Here is a 26,316-nt window from a genome sequence, read left to right as displayed (position 1 = left end):
TAAGAGGAGGTCCGAAATTGTATTTCTTTTATTTAACTATTTGTAATTAATTTAATAATTTATTAAATTTTTATTAATAGCCTTATTTTTATTGAATTTTTAATTTAAATTTAATTACTATTTTATTTATTTATTTTCCTCCTTCTTCCTGAACGCCTTCAAGAGGGCTCCGGAACTTCTGTTTTTGAATTTTTTGGGTCTTGGTAACTGCTAAACACCCATTTCTAAAAATAAATTCTTTTAATAAATCAAAATATGCACATAGCCTTAGAACTTATCACGCATGCTAGAGGAGGAGAAACTGAAGCGCTGAAGAAATTTGAGGGGGGGGGGATGGTAACCCTACAGAAATCAAGCCCTGGTAAGTACTATGTTGGTCATCTTGTCTTGCGAAAACGAGGTAACATTCAGCATTGTGAATGTGTTTCCGATTTATAGTGTTAGATCATCGCTTCACCATATTCTGCCAGGACAATATCATCTCCGTTTTTCATCACTGCTATTCTTACTTTTAATACTACATTTTCATTACAACACATGCAACGCATTCACAATAGTATTTTATTCCAAAATAACTGAATTTCTCACTAATGCATGTTTCCCTCAGCCGTCCATAGATGGCGCCAGCATCATCGTCAACGCTGTTTACAAAACAGAATTCTCACCACTCTCATCCAGCGAAAGTAATGTTTACCGCGTTATCGAAGACTCACCTCCTCTTCTTTTATCCCCATCAAGATCATTCTGAGGGTACCAAATCAGAACTTCCATCATTATGCCCAATGTGGAATTCCATTAGGTTACAACAAAGTACAGCTATTGTATAACCACTCCACTATCAAAGAGTCAAAGAGTCACACTTTCTAGAGTCACTGACGAGGTTCCATGTGCGAAGTTAAAAAATTTTTTAAATTATAAACAAAAAATATTTTACTGATTCGTGCGCCAGAAATTTTTTTTAAATAATAAAAAATGCTAAATAAAAGTCTTAAAATATTTAAAATAGTTTTAAAATAACTTAAGGCAGAAAGGGGAATCCCCTCTTGCATAGGAAATTACTTCTATTGTAGGCTGAACTATACGTTTTCGTGAACAAAATGAATCCGAGTGGGCCAAATTATCCCATAGCTTCTTTATATGTTGAAAATCTACATGCGGATGTTACAGAGGCTATGCTTTTTGAAAAATTTTCGACAGCAGGACCAGTTCTTTCCATAAGAGTTTGCAGAGATTTCATTACACGTCGCTCGCTTGGGTGTGCCTATGTTAATTTTCAGCCGCCTGTTGACGGTAAGTATATTTTAAATTATTTATCTTTTTTGTTATTGGCAGTAATTTAAAGTATAAATTTATTTTCATATATATTGTGATTAAAGTCGAACATCTGGCCAGCTGTGTTGCTAAGGTATTCATCTAATTGTGGGCAAATATGTTTTATGCTGTCATGGGTAGGTAGCTATGTAATTACATACTGCTTGCATGCAGTTGTGCTTGTTCTTGAATGTAAATGTACGTATAGACAAATTAAAACCAGAGATTTTCTGATGTTTCAATTTGGAATATAAAAAGTATGATAATATGAATGTTTAAATAGTTAAAATTTCCCTATTTTTATTTCATGGTAAGAGAACATATATAATTCTAATTTTAGTGTTATTTCTTTAATTAAGCTGAAAGGGCCTTAGACACAATGAACTTTGACACCATCAGAGGAAGGCCAATTAAAATCATGTGGTCACAACGAGATCCATCTCTAAGAAAATCAGGTGTAGGTAATGTCTTCGTAAAGAACCTGGACAAAACTATTGATAACAAAGTGCTGTATGACACATTCTCTGCCTTTGGAAATATCTTATCATGTAAAGTAAGTCCTTTTTTAAAAATGTATCAAATGTACTTTTGCTTTAGTATTTTTACATCTGTTTCCGGATATGGCTTTTGACTGGAAACTAACTCCTAAAATCCATTAAAACTAATTATTTATTGAAGAACTTTTGTTTCAAAAGAATTTTAACTTGATTTTGTTGACATTAATTTATTGCAGATATAATTCATGATTGTAATCATTCTTAAATAACTAGTGTGTTTTTTACACGTAATGTATTTAAATGATATGCATATTCATTACAGTCACTTCACTTTCTTGATGTATGCTCTCTAGCATTGGAGTGCATGCTGCAACACATTGAGGTTTTCCCTTATTGAGATTACCTTCTTATTTGTCTTATTTTGATTCTCATAGAGTAACACAGCTACTAACTCGCCTAATTTTTTTTAACACCTTCCGGTCTCCCACTACAATGATGAATCTTTGTATTTAACTTTAGTCTTTAACCAGAGAAGGTTTCTTTTAGCAATACATTTTATTAAATTAATGAAATTTGAATCATGCAAATTTCATTTCCAGTAAAATTTTAATATACGGTACGGCCTTGGCGCGATTTCGAAAATTGTTGCCAACACCAAATGATTTGTTTACTGCTTATCATAATGTCACCAAATCCTGTGCATACCGTATGCCAGGATTAAACCACTTAAACTATCAGTTCTAAATTTTCAAGCTTAAAAGTTTTAACAGTGGTCTTTCGGCAAGTACACAACATAAACCTTGTTCATGCTTAAAGTTAAATTCGCAACTTTTGATGTGCCATTGTTGTTATTACTAATGCTCACTTGTCTGACCTATAGTTAGCTCAACCCCACGAAATTCCTCATGGCAAGAAGTGCAAGATATGCCTTTTGTTAGCAACAGGCTTGAACACCTTACAGGTGACAGTGCAATTTAGTTCAGTTTTGCCCCCAATTTAAATGGATAGCACCCCAGGGGGAACAGGTCCAAGGGTCTCTTACCACCAACTTCTCAAGAGGACTTTCAGCTCGTTGCATATTTAGAGTGCCCCCATGCCCCACAAACACTATTACATTTACAAACATCCTTGTCTTCTCCGGGATTCGATCTGGGCCCTTCGGCAGGCAGTCAGCAAAGTTAACTACTGTACCAGTTGGGTGGCTGATATGTCATTAATGTAAGCTATAAGAACATAAATTGCCACTTACAGTTTTAAACTTAGCTGTTACATTTTTTATTTATAAATTGCCATTTACAGTTTTGTACTTAGCTGTTACATTGTTAATGGAGAGCAGCCAAATTGCCCGCAAGTATACAAATCACACCTACCTTGCATCATGAACTATGCCTCCTTGTGTGGAAATATCTAACTCATCATTTTTTGATTATGCCAGCAGTTTTCTTCATACAGGTACAACAAAATTGAATTTTTATGTATATATCTGTTTAATTCAGTGTTTATCATATATAAGCCAAAAAAAATCATTTTGGGATTATAAATTTGTGCACAAAGTTCTGCAAAGTTTAAATAAGCAATCATCTGTAATCCAGGAATGAATTAATCCATTTTACATTAATTTCTGTAAAAAAAAATGTTTGTTTACAAATGACCTTCAGGAATGAATTAAGTCCCTGGACTAAAATTTCACCATATTTAATTACCATTCTCTATACTTTATATTCTTTGGCTACTTTTATCTTGCCATTTTTTATTATTTCATATTGAGAAAATCCTGAGTGGAGAAGGAAAACTTTAAATTTTTGAAATCCTTTTAAACACAACTGAATATTGTTGAGAATCCAGCATTTAATTGATGTTATGTGCAGTTAGTTGCATCATTGTTTTGTTGTATTATTATGTTTTATGCATCTGGCATCACTGTTATTTTTTGTCATTCTAAAGTTTTTATGTAAGCAATAAGACATATGTAAAGCTTCTTTACTTTTTTGCTTATTTATTTAGCCATCACTCTGTTTTGTTAATTTTATAAAAATATGAAATTAATAATTAATGCACACACCATTGTAAGAATAAAATTAGTAATGTCCCATATATTCATGCAAAATAAAATTAAATATAAATATTTACTGATGAAATGTTGGCTAAATCTTTATATAAAGCTCTATAAACAGAAGCGTTCCCAGGTCATTGGCTGCCCGCATACTTTCTTAAGATTGCCGCCCCCAAATTTAAAAACAAAATGCTCAATGCTTAATAAATTTTTTTTTCATGCTCACTAAGTACTTACATTACTTACATATGACAAGTACTTACAATGAATTTAAAATTTAGGCATGGTATCACTAGTGTCTAGCTGCCCCTGACTTTGGCTGCGCATATACTTTTATGTGCTGCACTTCTGCTAGGAACGGCCCTGTCTATAAAGGTACAGTAGATTAAGACAATCCAAATCAAATAAAATTTAAAATGAAATGTTACACTAAGCATCAGAAAATGAGGTTTACTCCTAGTACACGGGATTTGGCAACATTATGATGAGCACTTAATGCAGTATTTATGATGAGCCGTACAAACGAGTCATTTTGGTTTTGACAAAAGGTTTCAAAATCGTAGCAAGGCCGTAGCGTATACTAGAATTTTACCAAATTATATTTATTTTTTGCTTACAGCTTTTCACATATTTCTTATCTGCAGTTGATGTTAATATTGTTTTAAAAGCTTTTCATCCCTGTGATTTGTCTTGTTTGGATCTTGCTAGGTTTGATATAAAGTTATGTTGAGCTTTACCTTGTTTCTTTTCATTCTGCTGTTTTGTGGAATTCCATAATCTTTATCATTTGAATGTGGAAACCTTTTTCTTCTTGGTAAAAATTAATTTGATTTATATATAAATGACTGTATCCATCTTTCTGCATTTGCCTGGTGTTGTATAAAATGTATAGTAGTATCTTTCTCAACATGTTCTGAATTCATTTCTGTTGAGAGTTTTTGCACTTTTTCATATGTAAATGAATTTCTGTGTATATCTTGCTGAAGAACTGTTTTGTTTAAAGCTCTTTTTTGCATTGAATTAATGATTTTTTTTTGACATCATGACTGGACAGCTCACATACTATTTATGAAAAGAACTTGTTTGTTTTTATTATTTTGCTTTTGTCAACTGTTCATCAATCAGATTCTTTATTTAATACTTTGAAAAGATCTTTTATAACTATTCCAGTCAACAGTTGTGGTTAGAGTTGACTTTAGAGTACCTCTTGTATTATCATGAAGTTGTTGTTTCATTTATCTCCAAGTTGTTGTTTCATTTATGGTAACCTGAGTAGTTGAATGTTATGAAAACCCTGTTATGACATAATCGTTTGCATTATTCCGAGAAATTTTGAATCGTGGAATGTTTTGTAAGGGCTTTTGTGGTATGTATTGTTAGGAAATACATTGCTCGTTTCATTGTTTAGACGGTAGAATGGCTGAATGTAGTAAGATTAATTTGAAGTTTCTGTATGATTTGGAAAGAAAGGGAAAAAGTGCATTCATTGACTGGTGTGTAAATGAAGGTTTACTTAGTAGCCATTTTCCAGACAGTCTGGAACTACTTATGATACTTTTTACTCTTATTTTTGTGAATTTATATGGTGACACCAATATATGGATTCGAGATTAGATAATTTTAGGAAGTTTTTGGATGCTCTTAAGGAATTTTGTATGACTGAAGACGAAAAAATTTCTAAATGAGGTAAGTGGATATTTGCTTTGTGTAGTGCTTATATGCATAACAAGTTTTTCCAGGTAGAGTAGACTTTAAGGTACCCCTTTGTATTATGACGAAGTTGTTTGATTTATCGCCTAGTTGTTTCATTTATGGTAGCCTGAGTAGTTGACTGTTATGGAAACCCTATTGTGACGTAATCAAGTGCATGATTCTGGGAAATTTTGAATCATGAGATCTTTTGTAAGCGTTTTTGTGGTGTGTGTTGGTTTGATTCTTTAGACAGTAGAATGACCGAATGTAGTAAGATTAATTTCTGTACGATTTGGAGCGAAAGGGGAAAAGAGCTTTAATTGACTGGTGTGTAAATGAAGGTTTACTTAGTAGCCATTATAAGTGTCCTGTATGTAGGAAGGATATGCGTCTAGTCGAACGTAAAAACCTTTTAGATGGATTTGAATGGGTTTGTAGGAAGAAAGGTTCAGATGGTCACTATGTGAAGCGTTCGATCAGAAAGAGTACCTGGTTTGAGAAAAGCCATTTGAGTATGATTGAATTTTGATTTTTACGTGGCTCTGAGTGTACAAAGCAAATTCTAAAATCATGGTAAGTGAATATTTGCTTTTGGTAGTGCTTAAATGTATAACATGTTTTTCCTTTTTTATGTTATTTTATTGTTTGGTTTAAAATGTATTTTATTGAGATTATGTATTTTTTGTTTGCCTATATTGTAGAATTTGGTGCTCCTTTTTAAGTGAAAATAGGTCGACGTGTACATGGATAAAGTTAAAAGAGTGCGCAATGCCATTTTTGTGCAATTCGTAGATTTTTTTAAGTGAAAATAGTTCGACGTGTACATGGATAAAGTCAAAGGAGTGCACAATGCCATTTTTGTGCAATTCAGGTTTTTTTTAGGTGAAAATAAGTCGATGTGTACATGGATACCGAGTTTATGCAATTGTTTGTGTTGTTATTTTGGGTTTGTGTAGCGGCGATTTTTGCGATTTATCGCCGCTTCGCAAGCCAAAATAACAAGTCAAAGAATTGCACAAAATCAGTATCAATTTACCGCCAAAAATTGCCAAGTTTCTCCAAATGGTACCCTAAACTATACTTTTACTGTTTTTCCTTTTTTATGTTATTTTATTGTTTGGTTTAAAATGTAGTTTATTGAGATTATGTATTTTTTGTCTGCCTCTACTGTAGAATTGGTTGCTTCTTTGACATTTTAAGTGAAAATAGGTCGATGTGTTCATGGATAAAGTCAAGGGAGTGCACAATGCCATTTTTGTGTAATTCTGGGATGTTTTTTTTAAGTGAAAATAGGTCGATGTGTACATGGATACCGAGTTTGTGCAATTTTTTGGCTTGCGTAGCGGCACTCGGTATCCATGTACTGCCAAAAACTGCCAAGGAGTACCCTTAAATATACTTTTACCACAGTTGTTTTTGTTAATGGGCATAGGTCTTCCTAAGATTGAATGAACTTGTAGTGCTATTTGGAAATGGTATTCAGGAACTATATTGGACTGATGGTAAAAGTTACTTATTGGGTGCAAGTTAATGATTTTAGTAACTTAAAAAAAAAAAAAAAAAAAAAAAAAAAAGTCAAATTATTGATCTATTGTAAGGTCAGCAAGCCTTATCAACATGTCAAGAGTTTTAAAAGCAAATTTTAAATTATTAAATGAAGCTAATACCTTTTGAGAAATCCTTCTTTAATTTCTTTTTGTGCTGTTGTTCTCCCTATGCAACAATATATTTTTGCTTAAAAAAGTCCAAATGGCACAAACTCGGCATCACTCACAGCTTCCTCATTGTGCATCAGCCATGATTATGATAATTGAAACTTTAATCAAATATTCTAGTGTTAAGAAAGTAAAAGAGAGTTCATGTTTTTACCATTTCAAAATACGGCACTTGATAAATAAATCAAAACCAAAAATGGGGAAGACATGACAGTGGAGAGTAATATTCCACAATCCTGTTGCTTTGAGTTATCAGAAAAATAAGGTTGTCAAGTTCTAATTTGTTATCTAATAACAAAATTGCCAAATTTGGCATACAGCCTATACTTCACTTTAGCCGGACCAATTTCCAAAATATGAATGTATTTCTTGAGGTCAATTTTAATGATATCTATCTCTAAATACTTTAATCGTTGCACCTTGTCAAATAGGATCATATGTCTGACTTATTATAAGCCTTTATTTTACATCTTTGCTAAATCTTGTAATTTAATAGTATACATAATTTTATATATATATACAGTCAAAAGTGGACTTCGGCGATTCCGGATTATCGATTTTTCCGGATTATAGATCATCAGTTTAAATCTGGTAAGATGACATGCAGAAATTACAAAATTAAAAATATGAAACCGTAATTTATGAAATAAAGAACAATTATGATCTATAGGGTATCAAAATTTACAAAAAAAAGCTTAATATTTATTTGTTTACTTTATTAAACATTTCTTTCAATGTAAGTTGTTTAAGTTGCTTCGTTTCATGTGATAATACTTTCCCTTTAATTCTATTAAACAGACATAATTTCTTGTTTAGTTACAAAGTTCTGCTGTTCAAGTCCTATAATTGCTTTAAATCATATCAAAGACGGAGTACATGACATGAAATACTACATTTAGTAAGGAATTATAAGCCAAATAAAATAAAAACATCTGCCGTGAAGATAAGGATAGTGCTGACAGATCAACTTCCAATTCATTGCGTGAAGCAGCGTTTCCCCCCCCTTCCCGCCGCAGAGCAGCGTGAAATTGATAAACAGATTTCGGATTTCGAAACATACTTTCGCTTTGTAAATCCTTTACATATTAGTAAATATATATAGGAAATTCTATTTGACATAATCGAAAGTTCAAGCTTACTTTTATAAAGTTGCTCTAACAGTCTGCAAAAAATAATAAGCCGGATCCAATTCGAAGATTAATGAACAACGCAATCTGCAACATTAACTGAATTAGATAATTTTAGCTTAGCTTATACCGTCCATTATATATTAAATGCACATATGCACACACATATTTGCAGCAGTAAAGGTCTTACGCGCCCGCGTAAACGCCTATGCGCGTGCGTCAAAGCGACGCATGCGCAGAAAGTTTGTAGCTTTGAGGTCCGGATTATAGATCATTCCGGATTATGGGAGTCCGAATTAACGACTTTTGACTGTAGTAGTTACTTATAACATGTTTATATTTTAATAGGTAGCAACTGATGAGGAGAGCACTTCAAAAGGATATGGTTTTGTTCATTTTGAAACTGAAGAAGCAGCAAATAATGCGATCATGAAAGTTAATGGCTTGCTTCTTAATGGAAGAAAAGTGTAAGTTTATAACAAGTTTTTAACATTTGTACTAAATTATAAAAATGCATAAAACACTAAAAAGATTAGCATAGTGTTTATGCCTCTATCTGTAATGCCAAACCATTTGTATTGTAACAGTTCATTGAAATTCTGTTGTTCAACCCTATTGTGATGCTGCTGGAGCAAAAATGATGTAGGATTTTCTTTTCTATTAATTTATCATCCTTATTTATTACATAATAAATGAAATAGTTTCATGAACCTAGGCGTTGGGCAAACTTTAAGATTGAATTAAATTTCCCTAATAATTTGAATTTTGCCACTTTGAATTTCGAGCCACGTGATAAAATTGAAAATGTCTTTTAATGAAGAATTTAAAATATGGGAAAGCTGTAACAGTAGTAGTAAGATAGATACGAGATAAGTTTTTTTTCATTAGAATTTGTATTAAAGCTGTACCTGTAAATGATGTAGTTTATAAAAGTTATCAAAAATGTAAATACAGTACAAAGTCTTGCATCCAGAATTGTTGGAACTTCAATGCTTTTGGAAATTTCTGGATTTTAGGTCATTAATTTAAATCTAATAAGAAGATGAGAACATGAGAACATAATTGTTTAAATCAAATAGAAAAATGCTAGGCCCCTCTATACATAGGGCTAGTGCTAGAGCAGGAGCAACTGAGAATCCGAACATAAGGGCAGCAAAATTTTAAAACCAAGTATCAAAAATTAGGAATGGCAAAATTTTTAGAATTTAGGAGAGGTACTGGATAATAGAATTTATGTGTGACAACATTTTTAGAATTTATGGAAATACTGGGCAGCAAAATTTGGGACTCGTAGAGATTGTAGGGGGCCCCATCAACCAGCCAAGAGCTAAAAGTGTGATCCTTGCCAGCATTAAAATGTCAATCAGTTGATGCATCTTTATTGGAAATCATGTTACTTCTTAGCCAGCAGGCATTTTAAAATCACATGTAGAAATCTCAGATAGTCTGAGAAGAATCCCACTTGTTCACATTATATTCTGTATTCCTAAACTTTACAATAGGGGTATTTTTTATTATTTTTATTTATATTTGGCTGGAGGTCTCGATATTGAACATAATTTTATCAACTATCTGTGCTTTTTTTATGTTTGGATATAATCTACTTCTGTACTAATGAATTACTCAATAAGAAATAGTTATTGTGATTCTTCATTTAAAAAATATTTTTATCATATCTAATTTGATTTTCAGCGTACTTTTTATTAGCTTCATTTGCACTAAAACTGTAAATTAATTTTTTTTTGGGGGGAAAAAAACACGTTTATTTTTTGTGGTGTTTAATCATTGTTAGATGTAAAAAAAAATATTTTGACATTTGAGAATTTAAATACTTAATATATTAAAGTGTACAAACTTGATTAATTTAACTTACTAATTAGAGGTGTAGTATTTGATCATCTGATTATGAATGTGTATTTTGAACCAGCAATGTTGATACAGATTTCAAATTAGTTTTCATCTTCTCTAGTTTTGTTGGAAAATTCATCCCCCGTAAAGAGCGTGAGAAGCTCTTTGGTGAAAAAGCTCACCACTTCATGAATGTTTATATCAAGAACTTTGGTGATGATCTTGATGATGTAAAGCTGAGAGAGCTGTTTGAGAAGTATGGAAAAATAACAAGTGCCAAGGTTTTTATATATTTTTATTATAACATGGAAATTAGAATGAGTGTTTCTTTTTCACCCTTATATAGTTATGTCTGGTTTAATATTGATTTTCAGTCGCTGTTCATTTGTAGAATTTCATCTCTAAAATTTAAGAAACTGATTAGATTATTAGGTTTCATATTTGATGAGCTTAAATATTTGTTATGCTCTTAGAGAATGTCTTCCAGAGTAAGTTTTCAAGAAAAATGAAACTTAAAAGTTAAGCTTGTTAAATAAATTAACAGCTATTACTGTTTCAGAATTGTGGTTTGGAATTTTTCAAGGTTATTGAGAGTGATACACAGTAGTGTAAAACATGGTTTCCTACCAAAGGAGTGAGTACATTTGCTGTAAGTTGAAAACATAAGATTTTAATGGTTGGCTTTCCCGGAGTTATACAAAACAGATGAACAAATTATGTCAGACTATGACACATTACTAAAACCATATGATAAATAATAGATGAATGTACTTGACATGTATAACATAAGTTGAGTCTGCTTGACAGTTCAGTTTGTTTGGCAGATACTTGGTGGCATAGTAAATTATCAATAAAAGTAGATAGATTATAAAGTAGATACTGTGCTAGATTCCTGTTATAATCTAGTCTTCCATAGCTACATTCCACTGCAAGTTTTCCTGCCTTGAAATTGACACACCACAGAATGATTCATGGCTGTTGGCCACATCGATAAGACCACTGGGAAGACACACAGTCCCACATTGGAAGGACACACAATCTTCAACTACACTGGAAGGATGCACAATCTTCAACTACTTTGGGGATTCTACCATGAATTATCTACTTTACCCTTTTCTGCTCAGCAGAGCCACAAACGGCTGGTTAGGGCAATGGGAGCTTTAGACCCATTGCCCTAACCAGCATTGCATGTAAAGTCATGGAAAAAATTATCATGGGGCGGTTGCTCTTTCACCTGGACACCCACGACCTCCTACCAAAAGAACAATACGGTTTCAGAAGAGGTCATAGCACCACTGATCAATTGGTCTTTCTCAACCAGAAGATTAGAGATGCCCAAAACAAACGATTTACCAATCATACTGTGACGTCTTTTCTAGACTTGTAAAAGGCGTTTGACCGTGTCTGGAAACATAAACTAATAGTTAAACTCTACAAAGATTTTGGCATCAGGGGTAAAGCCTTGATCTGGATCACTCCGGTAGTGGTGTTGTCATTAAATGCACAAATGGAAATATTGTTAAAATAAAGAAAAGAAATTCTGACTTCAGTTCGGTTTTTAAGAGTGAGCTTATAACCATCGAAGAGGGACTAAATGCTGTTTTGTACTTTACAGATCTTAAGGCAGTATGGATTTTGTCTGACAGTCGTAGTGCTATCAAATATCTTTCAAACTGGCAAAGAGTTGGTGATAGGGCTGGAGCCGCAATTCTTAGCAAACTTAGGCAGGTCTCGTCACTCTGTGAAGTGCATCTTCAGTGGATTCCTTCCCATGTTGGTATATGGGGGAATGAAATGGCAGACATTCTGGCGAAGGAGGCTTCTGAAGAACCTTTGCCAATTATCAATTCACTGGCATATCTTGAACTGCATTCCATTAGAAGACATGCTGACAGGCAAATTTGGCTCATTCCCCATGTCATCCCTGATATCAAGCTGATTGTCCTGGAAGATCCCTTGCTATGGATTGCGAAAGATGTGTTCAGACAACACTTTCCCGATTCTTCAGTGGGCACCTGAGGGCACTTACTTTTGAGAGTGGTACCGAGGTGCACCCAATTTGTTCTAAGTGTCACAATGCACCCGCATCACCGACTCATATCCTTGAGTGCCTGGAGTTGTTTCTTGTGGACCTTTACGGGTCTCCTAAGCTTGTTTTTGATTTTTTAAAGGTGAATGGACTCGTGGACCTCGTCTAGTATATTACTAGTCATGGAGATTAGTAACAACAACAACACAGCCACAAACTAGAAATGCAAATTTCCCAGCAAAAATAATATTTAATAGAGAAAAATTTATGAAATTAAAAGTCTATTCATTGAAGAAAATTACTGAAAGTTTGGCTTTTATGCTGAATGCTGTAGAGATTAGCAGATCATTATAGTGAGAGCTTCTTGCATGAGAGAGTTGTTTGTTTTTTCATATGTAAAAGCATAATATTTTCTGGTGTATCTGATATTTTGGGGTGTTTGGATTTTGTAGTGCATGAAAGTTTTTGTTTTAAATCTACAAAATGCTTTAGAATTATCACTTGTAAAGAAAATATTCAAGTTAATTGCTTAACATGAAGTGGTTGATGACATAAATGATAATGTAAAAACCTTTAGTTCTTAATTTGGTTTGAGAAGAGGTGTGTGGAAAATAGAAATCATGTAGTTAGAAATAACTGGCTGTTTTTATTTAATCATTGTTAATATCCACAAGGAAGAATTAATTTTGATGAGTCATTAAAATTAGGTAAACTAATTTTTAGCTGTAAGTTATCCAAAATGTGATGTTTTTATGAGAATACATTTGGGCAAATACGGCACTTGATAAATAAATCAGAATCACTTGATAAATAAATCAAAAACAAAATATGGCACTTGATAAATAAATCAAAATTAAAAATGGAGAAGACATGATGGGAGAGAGTAATATTCTACAATCCTGTTGCTTTGAGTTATAAGAAAAATAAGGTTGTCAAGTTCCAATTTGTTATCTAATAACAAAGTTGCCAAATTTGGCATACAGCCTATACTTCACTTTAGCCGGACCAATTTCCAAAATATGAATGTATTTCTTGAGGTCAATTTTAATGATATCTCTAAATGCTTTAATCATTGGACCTTGTCAAATAGGATCATATGTCTGACTTATTATAAGCCCTTATTTTACATCTTTGCTAAATCTTGTAATTTAATAGTGTACATTTAGCTGTCTATATTTAATAAGAATGCTGAAAATTTAAAAAAAAATTCATTGTAAAGAATATGCACATGGTTTATAAGAAATTTTTGAAAAAAACCAGAGCAATGGTTTTTAAATGGTTGCCTTAGCTTATAAATTTACTAATATAAATTTCTGTGCAGATATGTAAATTATAGTTTCTGTATGCAGTTTTTAATGTTATGCATAGCTTTTTGATTTTGCAAAAGATAAATTGTGTTCATTTTATGCTAAATAATATTTATTTTGTATTTTATTTTCATTAATTTTACATATGTAACTTGTGTTATAGGTAATGACTGATGAGCTTGGAAAATCTAAAGGCTTTGGATTTGTAAACTTTGAAGAACCAGAGAATGCTGAAAAGGTTTTTTTAAATTGTAAAATAATTGTTTTGTAAAGTGTAAATAAATTAGCTTTTATCTTCATTCGCAACACATTCAGTACTCTATACTTGCTAGTAATTATTAAATGTTAACTGTTGAAGTGAACTAAAAGTAGAGAATCAAGTTGGCTAAAGAAAACATGTAAATGATTATTGTCCATGTTGTCTCTTTTTGAAATCCTCTCCGAAAAAGATTACCGAAATGTCAGCAGATATGTATTAATGCCAGTGAACTGGGATATTCAGTAAGTGCCTATCTAAATATTGTTTATTATGTAAAGACATATTTAGATATAAGTAATTATTCTGTTAAATCTGTAAAAGATGCAAAATATTTATTGAATTTAACCCAGAATTGGAGCATATAAGTTGTTCAGTAATAATATGGCTTAGTATTTTTAAAGCTTCTGAAAGATATTTTTTCTAACCTAAAACAAATTGCAAAGTTTTGTTCTAAATGTAAAGCAAATTATTCTGTGTATTACAAACTTCAAAGTTCATAAAAACTTTTGAAATGTATACATTTTTATTGGATTTAAGTATTTTAAATCTGGGAGCAGTCTTGGTATTCTGCTGTCGGGACCGGATTCAGAAATGTATACATGTGTTTATATATATATATATGTCTGTATATTTATATGTGTATACATACACACATGCATACATGAATACATCCATCCATCCATGCATACATTTCTGAATCCAGTGCTGATAACAGAAGAGTACCACAGTCTTTGATTTGCTTCATGAGGTACACATCTCATATGACATCATTGCAGCATGCAAGCGAATGAAAAATTATTTCATGGTATGCAGTTTGTAGACAATTTTGAATAAATATGTATTTAGGAAAACTTGTAGAACTTTATTAGGTAGTGAAAATATGTAGCATAACATTTTTATTAATTTTTGAACTGTTTTAATTGCTTTTAGATTTTCACATCAATAGCTGCCATTATTACCCTCATTCTGTCCAACAAATGCTGTATCTATTTTTCATCTGTGATACTGTAATGGAAGCTTCCCCCCTCTCATTAACATGGCTGAATTTTTTGGAAAATTATACTGGGAAAAAATATATTTCCTGAACACAAAATTAGTTTTAATGTTAGTCGAGTATCCTAAAATTTTGAATTTCTGTTATCTGATATGACAATGAATATATAATGTCACAGTCATCAGAAGTTTGGTACTCCAATTATGTTAAACAAAAGTTTATTAGAGTATACCAGGTGACTTATTTAATATTTTTCTTTTTATAGTCGAACAAAGTGAGTGAGGTATTAATCATTTTTGGGGAGGGGTAGTTGCTGTGACTTTTTCATATGACCTAGTTTTGCACATATATTCAACAGGATTGTTTAATGTGTAAGTAAGAATTTTGGGTATTTTTTTATCTGATAAATGGAGATACAGTAATTACCCAAATAGGTGATAATTTCCCCAAGATATATGTCATTTGTGGGTATGCTAATAATTTTTTATATGTACTTTATAATTTGAATGTAGGGTGGTGGCATAGTGTTGGGATTCCTTGTGAATTTTAACTAAATGCATAATTAATTTTTTAAAAATATTACCTATGTCATGTTGCAATTTTTTAAAAAATAGGCTGTTGAAGATCTCAACGGAAAAGAATTCAATGGAAAGACTTTACATGTTGGTCGTGCACAAAAGAAATCAGAAAGAGCAGCAGAATTGAAACAAAGATTTCAGTTGTTGAAAATGGAACGTATGAACAAATACCAGGGTAGAAATTTATATGTTAAGAATCTTGATAATGCTATTGATGATGAATGCTTAAGAAAAGAATTTGCACCGTTTGGAACAATAACTAGTGCTAAAGTAGGTTTTTTAAAAATATTTTCTTATATGAAACCAAATTATTAAAATCATTTATAATTTTAATATTCATTGTTATTACATGTAATTTTGGAGAATTATAGTTGATCACCTTTAATATTAACTTCTGTTGATAATTATATTTCTGGAAAATAAATTTTTAGGTCATGACACATAGAAATGGACATTCCAAGGGATTTGGCTTTGTCTGCTTTAGCTCTGCAGAAGAAGCAACTAAAGCATTAAGTAAAATGAATGGGCGAATTGTTATGTGTAAACCTTTGTATGTTGCTTTAGCTCAATGCAAAGAAGAGCGCAAAGCTCATTTAGCTTCTCAGATGGCCAGGATGCGCATGCAGGTAGATACTTTTTATTGTAGGCATTTTTTTATTTTGCACATTATTTAACCTTCTTCTAATTCCAGCTTATAAGAAAAGCAATTTTAAAATTTTTTGAAAGATATGAAAAAATTATGGTACTTTGAAATGTTAATTAATGTAATTCAAGATGTTAAGCATGATGTGGTGTTTCCAGAATAAATTCTGTTTTCATATGGTGATGGGTTTTTTCACATGTTGTCGGTGAAATTGCATGTGTTTGAAGTAAATCTTGATTTTAATTTGTGTATACTAGGAAGATGGGTTGCTAATTACAATTTTTTTTTCATAATTTGCATGTATGAATAAATAGTATATAAGGTTTTACAAAAATAAACATTTTAATTGCATTTTATTATGTTCTCCTGCATATGATTCTTCATATAGTGTCAAGGAAGTTCTGTTCTGAAATACATAAAAATATTTTTATTTATATGGAATCTTATCTTCATTTAATCCGATAATCATTTTATGTCTAATGAGAACAGATTACTTCAGAATCGTATTATGATCATAGTCAGTAACCTCAATGATGTATTATAAAATGAATTAAAGTCAGTTTGGAGTTGTTTTGAAATGCTGTCGCTATGCAGCAATAAAAATCCCAGTTTTTTGTTTTTCGAGGTTGGTATGAGTATGACATTCAAAAAATTTTAATGAAATTTTAGAATTTGGCCTGAATGGATGTGGTAGAAATTATTTGGCTGAAATTTTGGGTTATGAAATAGATATTTGACCTTATATTTTTTATTTTATTAATGCTAATGTTTTTTCTTTCTTTTTATATGGAGTTAGCAAGTAAAGGCATTCCAGATTTGAAATTGGTACTTTTCATAGGAAATTTAAGCACCTTGACGTCTTTATGTTAATTTTCAGATAAGGCTTGAGCTGTTTAAGTATACTTGAGTTGCCAATGTATACATTTTTCTGTATTTAAAAGCTTTCGTTGACTTATGCTGTTAGGTATTTTAAAAATAAAATTTGCATTTTAGTTGGGACGGATGTTAAACCAATGTACCAACTATTTTGTACCAACTATACGTCAAGCTCAGCGAAGTTACTTCCCACAAATGGATCAAATGCGTGCAACTTATCGATGGCCCACTCAGCCTCAGATGCGACCAGGAGGTCAACCAGCTGCAGGTACTTTTTCTGTGTATATGTAATAGTTGTTCTTAAGATGTTATATTATGAAATATTTTTTAATTAGTAGTATTTGCATAAAAGTTTTATTAATGTAAGCTAGCTGATAAATGGAAAAGAAATTTTATTTTAGAAAGTATACTAGAATTGGAAGTATATTTGCATTAAAAAGATATGTCTAGTCATGTTAATGATAATCAAACTTACAAAGCTTAGTTTATTTAGGTAACATTTCATGATTTTTGTTAAACTAAGCTTACTGATAAATGGAAAAGTGTTTTAGAAATGAAAACTGGAATTTGAAATACAATTGTGATGAAAAGGTATATTATGAGTTATCATAATGATGATACCCACGATTTTTAATTTTTTAGCTTTTAGAGAGCTGAAAAACTGTGCTTCATATTTTGTAAAACTTTAGCGAATTTTTGATTAACAAACTCAACGATTTAAAAGCAAAAAGTGGCAACACTCAATTGGGGAAAATAACTTTTTCATCTCCAGCGCACGGAACTGTGTATCGGAAATTCTGAAGATATGCTCATTTAAAATTTATTTTGAGACATTGCTATTGAACTGAATTTTATGGTTTAAGTGCAAAGAACATGATATTTAATAAATAAACGTAACACACAAAATGTTAAAAAAATGCCCTTTTGGATGTAATTTAAAGTCCTTTCAGATTTTTTTTTTTACATTTATATATATTTTTTAAATTTTATTTTCTTCATTTTAAAAGTTCTTTGATAAATGAAAGCTTTCTTTTGTTACTTGAGATTTTCTAAGCATAAAAATGTAAGAATGATAAAAATTTTAATTAGTCAAAGAACGTAAAATTTAGAATATCTTATTTGTATTAATGTACTTTACAAACAGAATCATATTATTATAAGTTCAGCAATCTCAGCCATGTATTTTAAAGCGAATTTCATTACATTTCGAATTCCTTTGAAATTGTGTCACCACACAGCATGAAAACTTCTCGCTTTCTTTTGGTATTCACAAATAGGCACTCTCAAAAAAAAAAAAAAAAAAAAAAAAAAAAAAAAAAAAAAAAAGTTTTTTTTTTTTTTTTTTTTAAGATTTTGAAATTGGCAGGTATGAAAAGGGTACTATAAGTAGTTGGAATGATGATGATCAAACTTACAACGCTTAATTTTGTTATGCAATATTTCATGTCTTTCATACAGATGATATGTTCCAAAATGATCTTGTAACAATCTCGAGAAATTTTCATATTTATCTAGTAGCACTGGTCCAATCTTTGTTTTTATAATAGTTTATGTCACTCATAAAATGATAAATATTTCTTTTTAAAAGTTCAACAAACTCTTCTTAATTCTTCTTATTGTTTATTAAAACTCTTCTTGTCATGTGTATGATCAACTACTTGTTACTACTCATATGAAGAATATATATCTATTACTTTTTGCTGTATTATGAAGTAATGTATTTCGGACAAAAAAGCCAGTGTATTTTGTAGTAGGCTTTAAATATGAACATCTTATTCAATTCTGAAATCACACAGGACTTGCAAAGAATTCTTATATTTAAACCTATTTGCTTTTCAGTTTTCAATCCATGCATGAGTTTTTTTCTAATGTTCTGCATAAAGCTCATTAATGTTCATGTATGACAATTTTAAAATATTTTTTAGCATCCCAAGCTATGCAGTTTGCTAGAGCAGCTGCACGTCCAGTAGTTGCAGCTTCGCAAAATCCAGGAATGAGAGCCGGTATGAATGCTGGACCCATAACAGGCCAACAACCCACTGCTGTATCTGGAAAAAGAGTTGCTGCAATGGGTCCTACTGGTGTAGGTGCCGCACGACCTACTAGCATTGCTTCTGCAAATGTCAATCAAAGACCAGTCACATACAAATATACTTCTAACATGCATAATCCACCACAGCCTCAAAGAGTTCAACAAGCTGTGACTCAGCAAGCCATGCATATACGAGGCCAAGAACCTTTAACTGCTTCCATGTTAGCAGATGCCAATGCTCAAGAGCAGAAGCAAATGCTAGGTGAACGATTGTTTCCTGTAATACATCGCTGGTATCCTCAGAAGGCTGAAAAGATCACTGGAATGTTGTTGGAATTGGATAATTCTGAATTGTTGCATATGTTAGAACATCAAGAGTTACTGAATGCTAAAGTAAGTACATATATAGTTATGAGTTTCAAAAAATAAATTTTCTGTCTGCTTAATAATGTTCAGATATTAACTTAAATCTCATATAGTCTTCATGCTTTTATGAAACATGCTTATAATTTAAACTGCAGAATATTAGATTAATAACTTTACTTGTCAATATGAAACATAGAGAAAAATATACATTACAATATTTTGATCTAAATGATTTCATTAGCAAAAAATGAGAAAAATTTAATTGCTAAAAAGAATGAAAATTTTTATCATTTTTTAAAATTTGATGTTATTGTTTTATCAGTTCCTTTTATTAGAATAACAATATTTACAGTAAATCAAAAGGGGAATTATATGATAGAAGATACTAAAAGATCCACAATGTCTTTTTTAATTATTAATTGTCTGAAGTTTCGTATGAGAAGTAAAAGTGTGCAATATTTAAAACAAGTTTTTCAACCTATCCCATTTTCTTTTAAAATTCTAATATAAAAAACTGGTTATAGCAGTTTGTTTGCTTGTGTGAGCTTATGCACAGATTGAATTTTTTTTTAATTGTGTCAATGACTTAATTTTGCTTTTTAAATATTTAATGTATTTTCATTTATTTAAAATCAATTCTTTTACTTATGGCAGGTTTAGAATTGACCTGTTTACAAAAATTCACACAATTTATTTCTCTTTATAGGTTGAAGAAGCTGTTGCTTTACTTGCAGCTCATCATGCTAAAGAATATATATCAGTTGCCAAAAGAAGAAAGAAGCTTAACCCTCTTGTTTCCTGAGCAAGTACACAAGAACATTTGTTCTCAGTTATATGCATTAAAATAAAAGGCAATAATTAGGGGGGCGGAAGAAAAAAAAGAGAAAAATTCTACGTGTTTTATATCTAGGTTTTATATCATTAAGAAATGGACCCCCCCTCCCCGGAGCACCCAAAAAAAAAAAAAAAGAGAGAGAGAGAGAAATAAATTTTTTTTATTATTATATCATTATTTATGAGTATATATTCTATATAAGTATATTTTATATATATATATATATTTAAACAAAATTAAATTTAAATTTTAACAAACGTATAAAAGTAAAAAAGCAAATTTAAAGCCAAAATAAAGAAAAAAAGCCAAAATAATTTTAAAAAAATGTACAGACATATATCCTATTTGATATGAGAGACTATTTTTCTTTTTGATAGGTGTAGGTTTTTCTTTACTAAAATTGTGATTATAAAGTTTTTTTTGCATCACAATTGTTTTTTCATTTATTGAACTGAGTGTCACGCATATGGTATACTATTGTATATTGAACTTGTTACTGGTTTATTATTAAAACTTTTTATAAATAACATCACTTATAATAGTTCTTTATTTTATCAAATAAGAAATACCAATGGGAAGAAGTCCAGTGATTAGTCATTGTTTGTGTAATGTATGTCGGTAGTATTTGGCAATACAAGTTCTTAAAAAATTTCTTATGCTAATTGTACATCTTTTACTTCATTTGATGATTTGGAATGTTTGAAAAATTTGTTTTTCAAACATTAGTCTTCAGATATTGCAGCTGTTGGTGTAATATCAGAAGACTGTGTTGGGTGAAATATCACTTTCCAGAATTTTTTCTTCAGGCGTGGTAGTTGAACTGGTTGGAATTGTTTTGGGGTTGTCTATGCTTAATTACAGTACAAAGTCCATAACCCGGACATACATTATCTGGAATAATTTACAATCCAGACCTCAAAGCCACAAACTTTTTTTTTTTTTGCGCGTTTAATGTACGATGACGGATGGTATAAGCTAGGCTAAAATTATCTTTACTGATTCTAGGCATTTCAGTTAATGTTGCAGATTGTGCAGTTCCTTAATCTTCTAATTGGATCCGCCTTATTACTTTTTGCAGACTGTTAGAGCAATTTTATAAATATTAAGCTTGAACTTTCGATTATGTCAAAAAGAGTTTCCAATTCTGGAGCTGCCAAAGGATCTACAAAGTGAAAGCATGTTTTTCATTGCAACGACAATGCCCCAGTCATCAATCAGTTAACGGACGGCTAAATCCGTAGTATGGTTCTAGATCCAGAAAATACCACTTCCTATAGTGAAGAAAGTGACAGAGAGGTTATTGAAAACGAAAAAATTTCAATCGACAAGTTATTTGGTATTCTCGAAACAGCAATTACAGGACTTGAACAGTGTAACTTTGTAACTGAACAAGAAATGAGGTCTGTTTATAGAATTAAAGAGAAAGTATTAGCACAAAAAACAAAGAAATTAAACAATTTACATTGAAAGAAATATTTAATAAAGTAAACAAATAAATATTAAGCTTTTTTTTTTTTTTTTTTTTTTGTAAATTTTGATAACCTTTAGATCATAATTGCTCTTTATTTCATAAATTATGGTTTCATATTTTAAATTGTATAATTTCTGCATGCCATCTTACCAGATTCAAATTCATGATCTATAAATCCGGAAAAACCCCTAATCCGGAAAATCCTAATCCTAGTCTGGATTACGGACTTTGTACTGTATTATTCAGTAAAAGATGCGTAAACTTTCGTCACACAATTTAAACAAGTTATAACGAATTTAAATTGTATGTACAGTATTTTGGCATGGCCAATGATGATACTAATGACATCAAGTACATCAATTCCAATAGTGGTATGGAAAAACTAGTGCCTTGCAAAAAACGTAAGGGTGTTGGATACATTAAGTAAGAGCTAAGCATCAGGAAGTAATTGCCCACATGAGGATGATACATAGGTTCTTATATATGAAAACAGTTTGCCCAAAATAACTTAATTATAATAATCAGGATTCAAAAATGAAGTCCACACATTCCTTCAGGTAAAATTATATTGGCAAAATGCTTTAAAAAGCAACATATCAACAAACAAACAAACAAAACAAAACAAAACAAAAACAGGTATATCTGCATTAAATACCAGTTTATTTTGGGCAAATTGTTTTCATATATGAGAACTTATGCAACATTCTCATGTGGGCAGTTACTTCCTGATGCTTACCTGTTACTTGATGTATCTAATACCCAGGGCAGTTCCTAGGGGAGCTGCAGGACATAAAAGTACGTGGGCAGCCAAAATCAGGGGTGGTGGGCTGTCCTGGTACCACGCCTAAATAGTTTTAATTCATTTTAAGTAATTGTCATATGTAAGTACTCTATATACAATTTGTCATATATAAGTACTTGGTGAGTATGAAATAAAAATTTTATTAATCATTAAGCATTTTTTAAAAATTTGGGGTGACAATGGGGGTATTTGTATAAAAAATTTGGGGTGCTAATACCCTTACATTTTTTCAAAGCACTAGTGTGTCTATACCACTATCAGAATTGTATACTTCAGTGTTCCGCAACCTTTTCTCTCCTGCGACGCACAAAAAATCTTTCTGGAATTTCGTGGCACACCAAAGAGTTCCGAGTTATCAAGGAAGTGCCGAAAAAATTCAAATGCTGACACACATACAATCACACACACAACCACACAACAGTGAAATATATAAAAACATTTAAAATAGACATTATTAAGTAAAAAAATGTCATTGTGCATTAAATACATGATAAAAAATTGCAAAATGTCAAATACATGTATTTGATTGCGGCACACCTATATCCTACTCATGGCACACCGGTTGCGGAGCACTGGTATACTTAATGCCATTTGTATCATCATTGGACATGCAAAAATACTATACATAAAACTCCTTCTTACTGCTCTTTGTATCTTCGTATTTGGTAGGTGTGATGTATGGGTGACGCCAACCAACAAGATATATAGAGAGGGCGCTAACTCTCAATCTGAAGGCATCAAAAGTTTAGTTTCCAAGAGGGAGACCGACAGAAAGGTCATAGGGAAAGCTTGTGGGAGCAATTAATGAAACCAAAATTAACTTGTATTACTTTATATACTATTTCAGTTATTAGTATTGTAGTTTAGTATTAGTTTTGTGTTTGTGCAATAAATGTTCAAAATACAAAAAGTTGGAGTTATTTCTCTATAAGGCGGAGGATGAAGAAAGGGGTGATATTACATACTCTCTCACTTGAACCAGAGCTTTAGATGACAGTAGCGAAACTTCAAGAGAAGCAGGTAGGAAGCTTTTGATTTTTTTTACTTAAAGTATAGATGTATTGAAGATATATATATGTATGATATATATAAATTAAAATGTATAAGAATACTAAAAAAGAAGATTTAGTAAACCTTGGTGAAATTGAAGATACACAAACTGTTGATCCAATTAAAAGGTAAAATTGAGGAACATTTAAAGATGATCCAGAATTTGTAATTGGATTATTAAACTGAATAGTGGAGGAAAGAAAAATTAGAGAAGAAAATGAAATAAAAGCTAGGGAAACACAGTTAACCTTAGAAGCTCAAAAAGTTGAACTTGAGAAATTAAAATTAGCGCAGCTAGAGAAAGAATTAGAATTGGGAACAGTTAGAAGTCAGAACACAAATATGTACTATGTTTAGCCGATCAACGTCACAAATATGTACTATGTTTAGCCGATCAACGTTCTAGGTGGCCAGAAGCTGTCCTTTTGAGAACAATTACAGCAAAATCAACATGCGACGCATTATTAGAAATGTTTATGAGAACAGGCACACCTCGGGTAATAGCTAGCGGTCAAGGTAGCAATTTTGTTGCAGAATTAACACAAGAATTTCATGCCAGATTAGGAGCAAGTCCTAGATTTGCAACACCAGGACATCCACAAAGTTCGGGATTAGTTGAACGGTATAACCAAGTTCTAAAACGTATGCTTCATCATATCATTAGAAACGACTCTAAAAACTGGGCCAAACACATACCATACCTGTTCTTCGCTTACCGCGAAATTCCAAATTGTACTACGGGAGTATCCCCATTGAAATTAATGAATGGAAGAGAGGCCAGAGGTCCGTTGTCAGTATTAAAATCGTCATGGTCAGGAGAAATTCCATTACCAATAAAATTGGGTAAAAGTGCTGTTGATTATCTTGTAGGGTTTATATTTATTTTAACTAACATTTATTTTAAGTTTAAACTATCTTTCCTGTCAAGCCTTACTTTCCCCTGAAATTGCCAATGCCAGAGTATGTAAATTTTGGTAGATCGCGCAAGGATTCAAATTGTCAGCGGAAGTATTCTGAGTTAAATAGAAGGGAAACGAGTTCGAAAGTGTGCTTTCTTGCTTCACGAGCGTGGAGGTGGCTAGTTAGAAATTGAAGAACCACGCGTTTCGGCCTGTGTGCTTGCCTCGGCAGATTGTTAATTTTTCAACGTAATATTCAGAAGTTTGCTGAATTATCAGCGGTATTTTAGAACGCGGTGAGGTTAGTTACGTTTAGAGAGCCTCGTAGTTAGTCACTTGTTACTATTCTTTTCTTAGTTTCTTATTTTTATTTTACCGCCGGGTAGGCGTAGTTTGTGAGCGTCAAGAGCACGCATTTGTAATTTCTAAAGTTGAATAAAAAGGGATTTAAACCCTTCTCAAGACTTTGTCTACTTTCCAGTTCTTAGCAGTCACCACTATTGTTGCGTGAAGGTTGGAAGCTCGCAACATTACAATCTACAGGAGCTAAAAATGAATTTAGAAATAGCAGCAGAGCAAGCATCTATAATTGCAGAATTGAAACAAGGTGCATATGCAAGATATGCTAATCGAAGGACTATATAAAAAGAATTCAATCCGGGAGATCAAGTGTACCTGCTGAGTGCAGATTTCGGTAATGAATTATATGCCAGATGGATAGGACCTGCAGAAATAGTATCTCGTTGTAATCCAGATTCTTACAGAGTCAAACTGACAGATGGTACAATAAGAAGAGTACACGTAGATAAAATTAGAAAATTTAATCCAAAGGTACAGGCAGTAGGTGTAATATTTGAAAACGAAGAAGAACTAGGAGAAGTTCATCCCACACCCAGTGTGAGTGACAAGTCCGATCATTTTCATCTTAACGAAGTAGACTTAAGCCATTTAGATGATGATAAAAGGAATGACGTAATGAACTTGTTAAGAAAATATCACAACTTATTTATAAATAAGGTACAAATTGCCAAAGTAGGAGAACATAAAATAAGATTAAATGATACTGAAAGAAAGAAGCCATATGTTTATCGAATCCCAGAAGTATTGAAGCCGCAAGTAGACAAACAAATCGAAGAAATGTTGTCAATGGGATTGATTGAGAAAACCAACGCTTAAATTTCGTATCCTATTGTATGCGTTATGAAGAAAGACGGTAATCTTCGCCTTTGCGTTCGTTGACTTTAGATCCCTTAATACAGTAACGGAACCAGATGACTTCCCTATGGAAAATCCTAAAGAGCTCTTATTCCACATTGGAATAGCCAAAGTGATATCCACCATTGATTTACTCAAGGGCTATTGGGCCATACCATTAGAAAGAGAAAGTCAAGATTTAGCATGTTTCAAGATACATCGAACTCAGTATCAATTTAAAGTCATGCCTTTCGGGCTACGCAATGCCGCTGCAACATTTCAGAGAGTGATGAACCAGGCCCTTGCTAAATACAAAGATTTTGCTCGAGTCTACGTCGATGACATAGCAGTTTATTCAAATAGTTGGAAAGTACATCTTGACACCATTTTTTCAAAGTTGTTAGAACTAAAGTTTTCCGTAAATCTCAAGAAATGTTCATTTTCTAAAAGTCACATTAGGTATCTAGGACATATCATCGGTTCCGACAGCTATCGTACTGACCCAGAGAAAGTGGAGGTTTCCAGAAATTAGCTGAACCTCAAACAAAGAAACAATTGAAAAGCATTCTAGGCCTATGTAATTATTACAGAGATTACATTCCACGTTACGCCGAAACAGCTTATCCATTAAGTCCATTAAGCGAGCTCACCAAAAGAAAAAGTCCCGAAGAGTTGTGCTGGTCAGAAAAACACGACGAAGCATTCGATAAATTAAAGAAATGCCTAACGAAAGCACCT

At 32.0% G+C, this 26,316-nt stretch overlaps 1 protein-coding gene across 1 annotated transcript; it reads left to right on the top strand.

Annotated features, from left to right (window-relative positions):
• Window positions 1-352: 352 nt before the first annotated feature.
• Window positions 353-20,656, top strand: LOC118202136 (polyadenylate-binding protein 4-like). The gene is made up of 10 exons (XM_035374289.2): window positions 353-1,290; window positions 1,671-1,864; window positions 8,744-8,862; window positions 10,365-10,524; window positions 13,743-13,817; window positions 15,447-15,680; window positions 15,842-16,036; window positions 17,047-17,197; window positions 18,855-19,354; window positions 20,034-20,656. Exons 1-10 carry the CDS (start codon window positions 1,098-1,100, stop codon window positions 20,127-20,129), a joined length of 1,917 nt encoding a protein of 638 aa, XP_035230180.2. The 5' UTR covers window positions 353-1,097; the 3' UTR covers window positions 20,130-20,656.
• Window positions 20,657-26,316: the final 5,660 nt, after the last annotated feature.

The sequence above is a fragment of the Stegodyphus dumicola genome, chromosome 10 (assembly GCF_044657685.1).
Source record: "Stegodyphus dumicola isolate Sdum_Otavi_A_Nest chromosome 10, ASM4465768v1".
NCBI lineage: Eukaryota > Metazoa > Arthropoda > Arachnida > Araneae > Eresidae > Stegodyphus > Stegodyphus dumicola.
This window is presented reverse-complemented; position numbering and strand designations above follow the sequence as displayed.

Coding starts and splice junctions, on each gene's coding strand:
- LOC118202136 (XM_035374289.2), top strand. CDS start 1,098: ATGAATCCGAGTGGGCCAAATTATCCCATAGCTTCTTTATATGTTGAA. Junction 13,818..15,446: donor AACCAGAGAATGCTGAAAAG/GTTTTTTTAAAT, acceptor TTTAAAAAATAG/GCTGTTGAAGATCTCAACGG. Junction 17,198..18,854: donor AGGAGGTCAACCAGCTGCAG/GTACTTTTTCTG, acceptor AATATTTTTTAG/CATCCCAAGCTATGCAGTTT.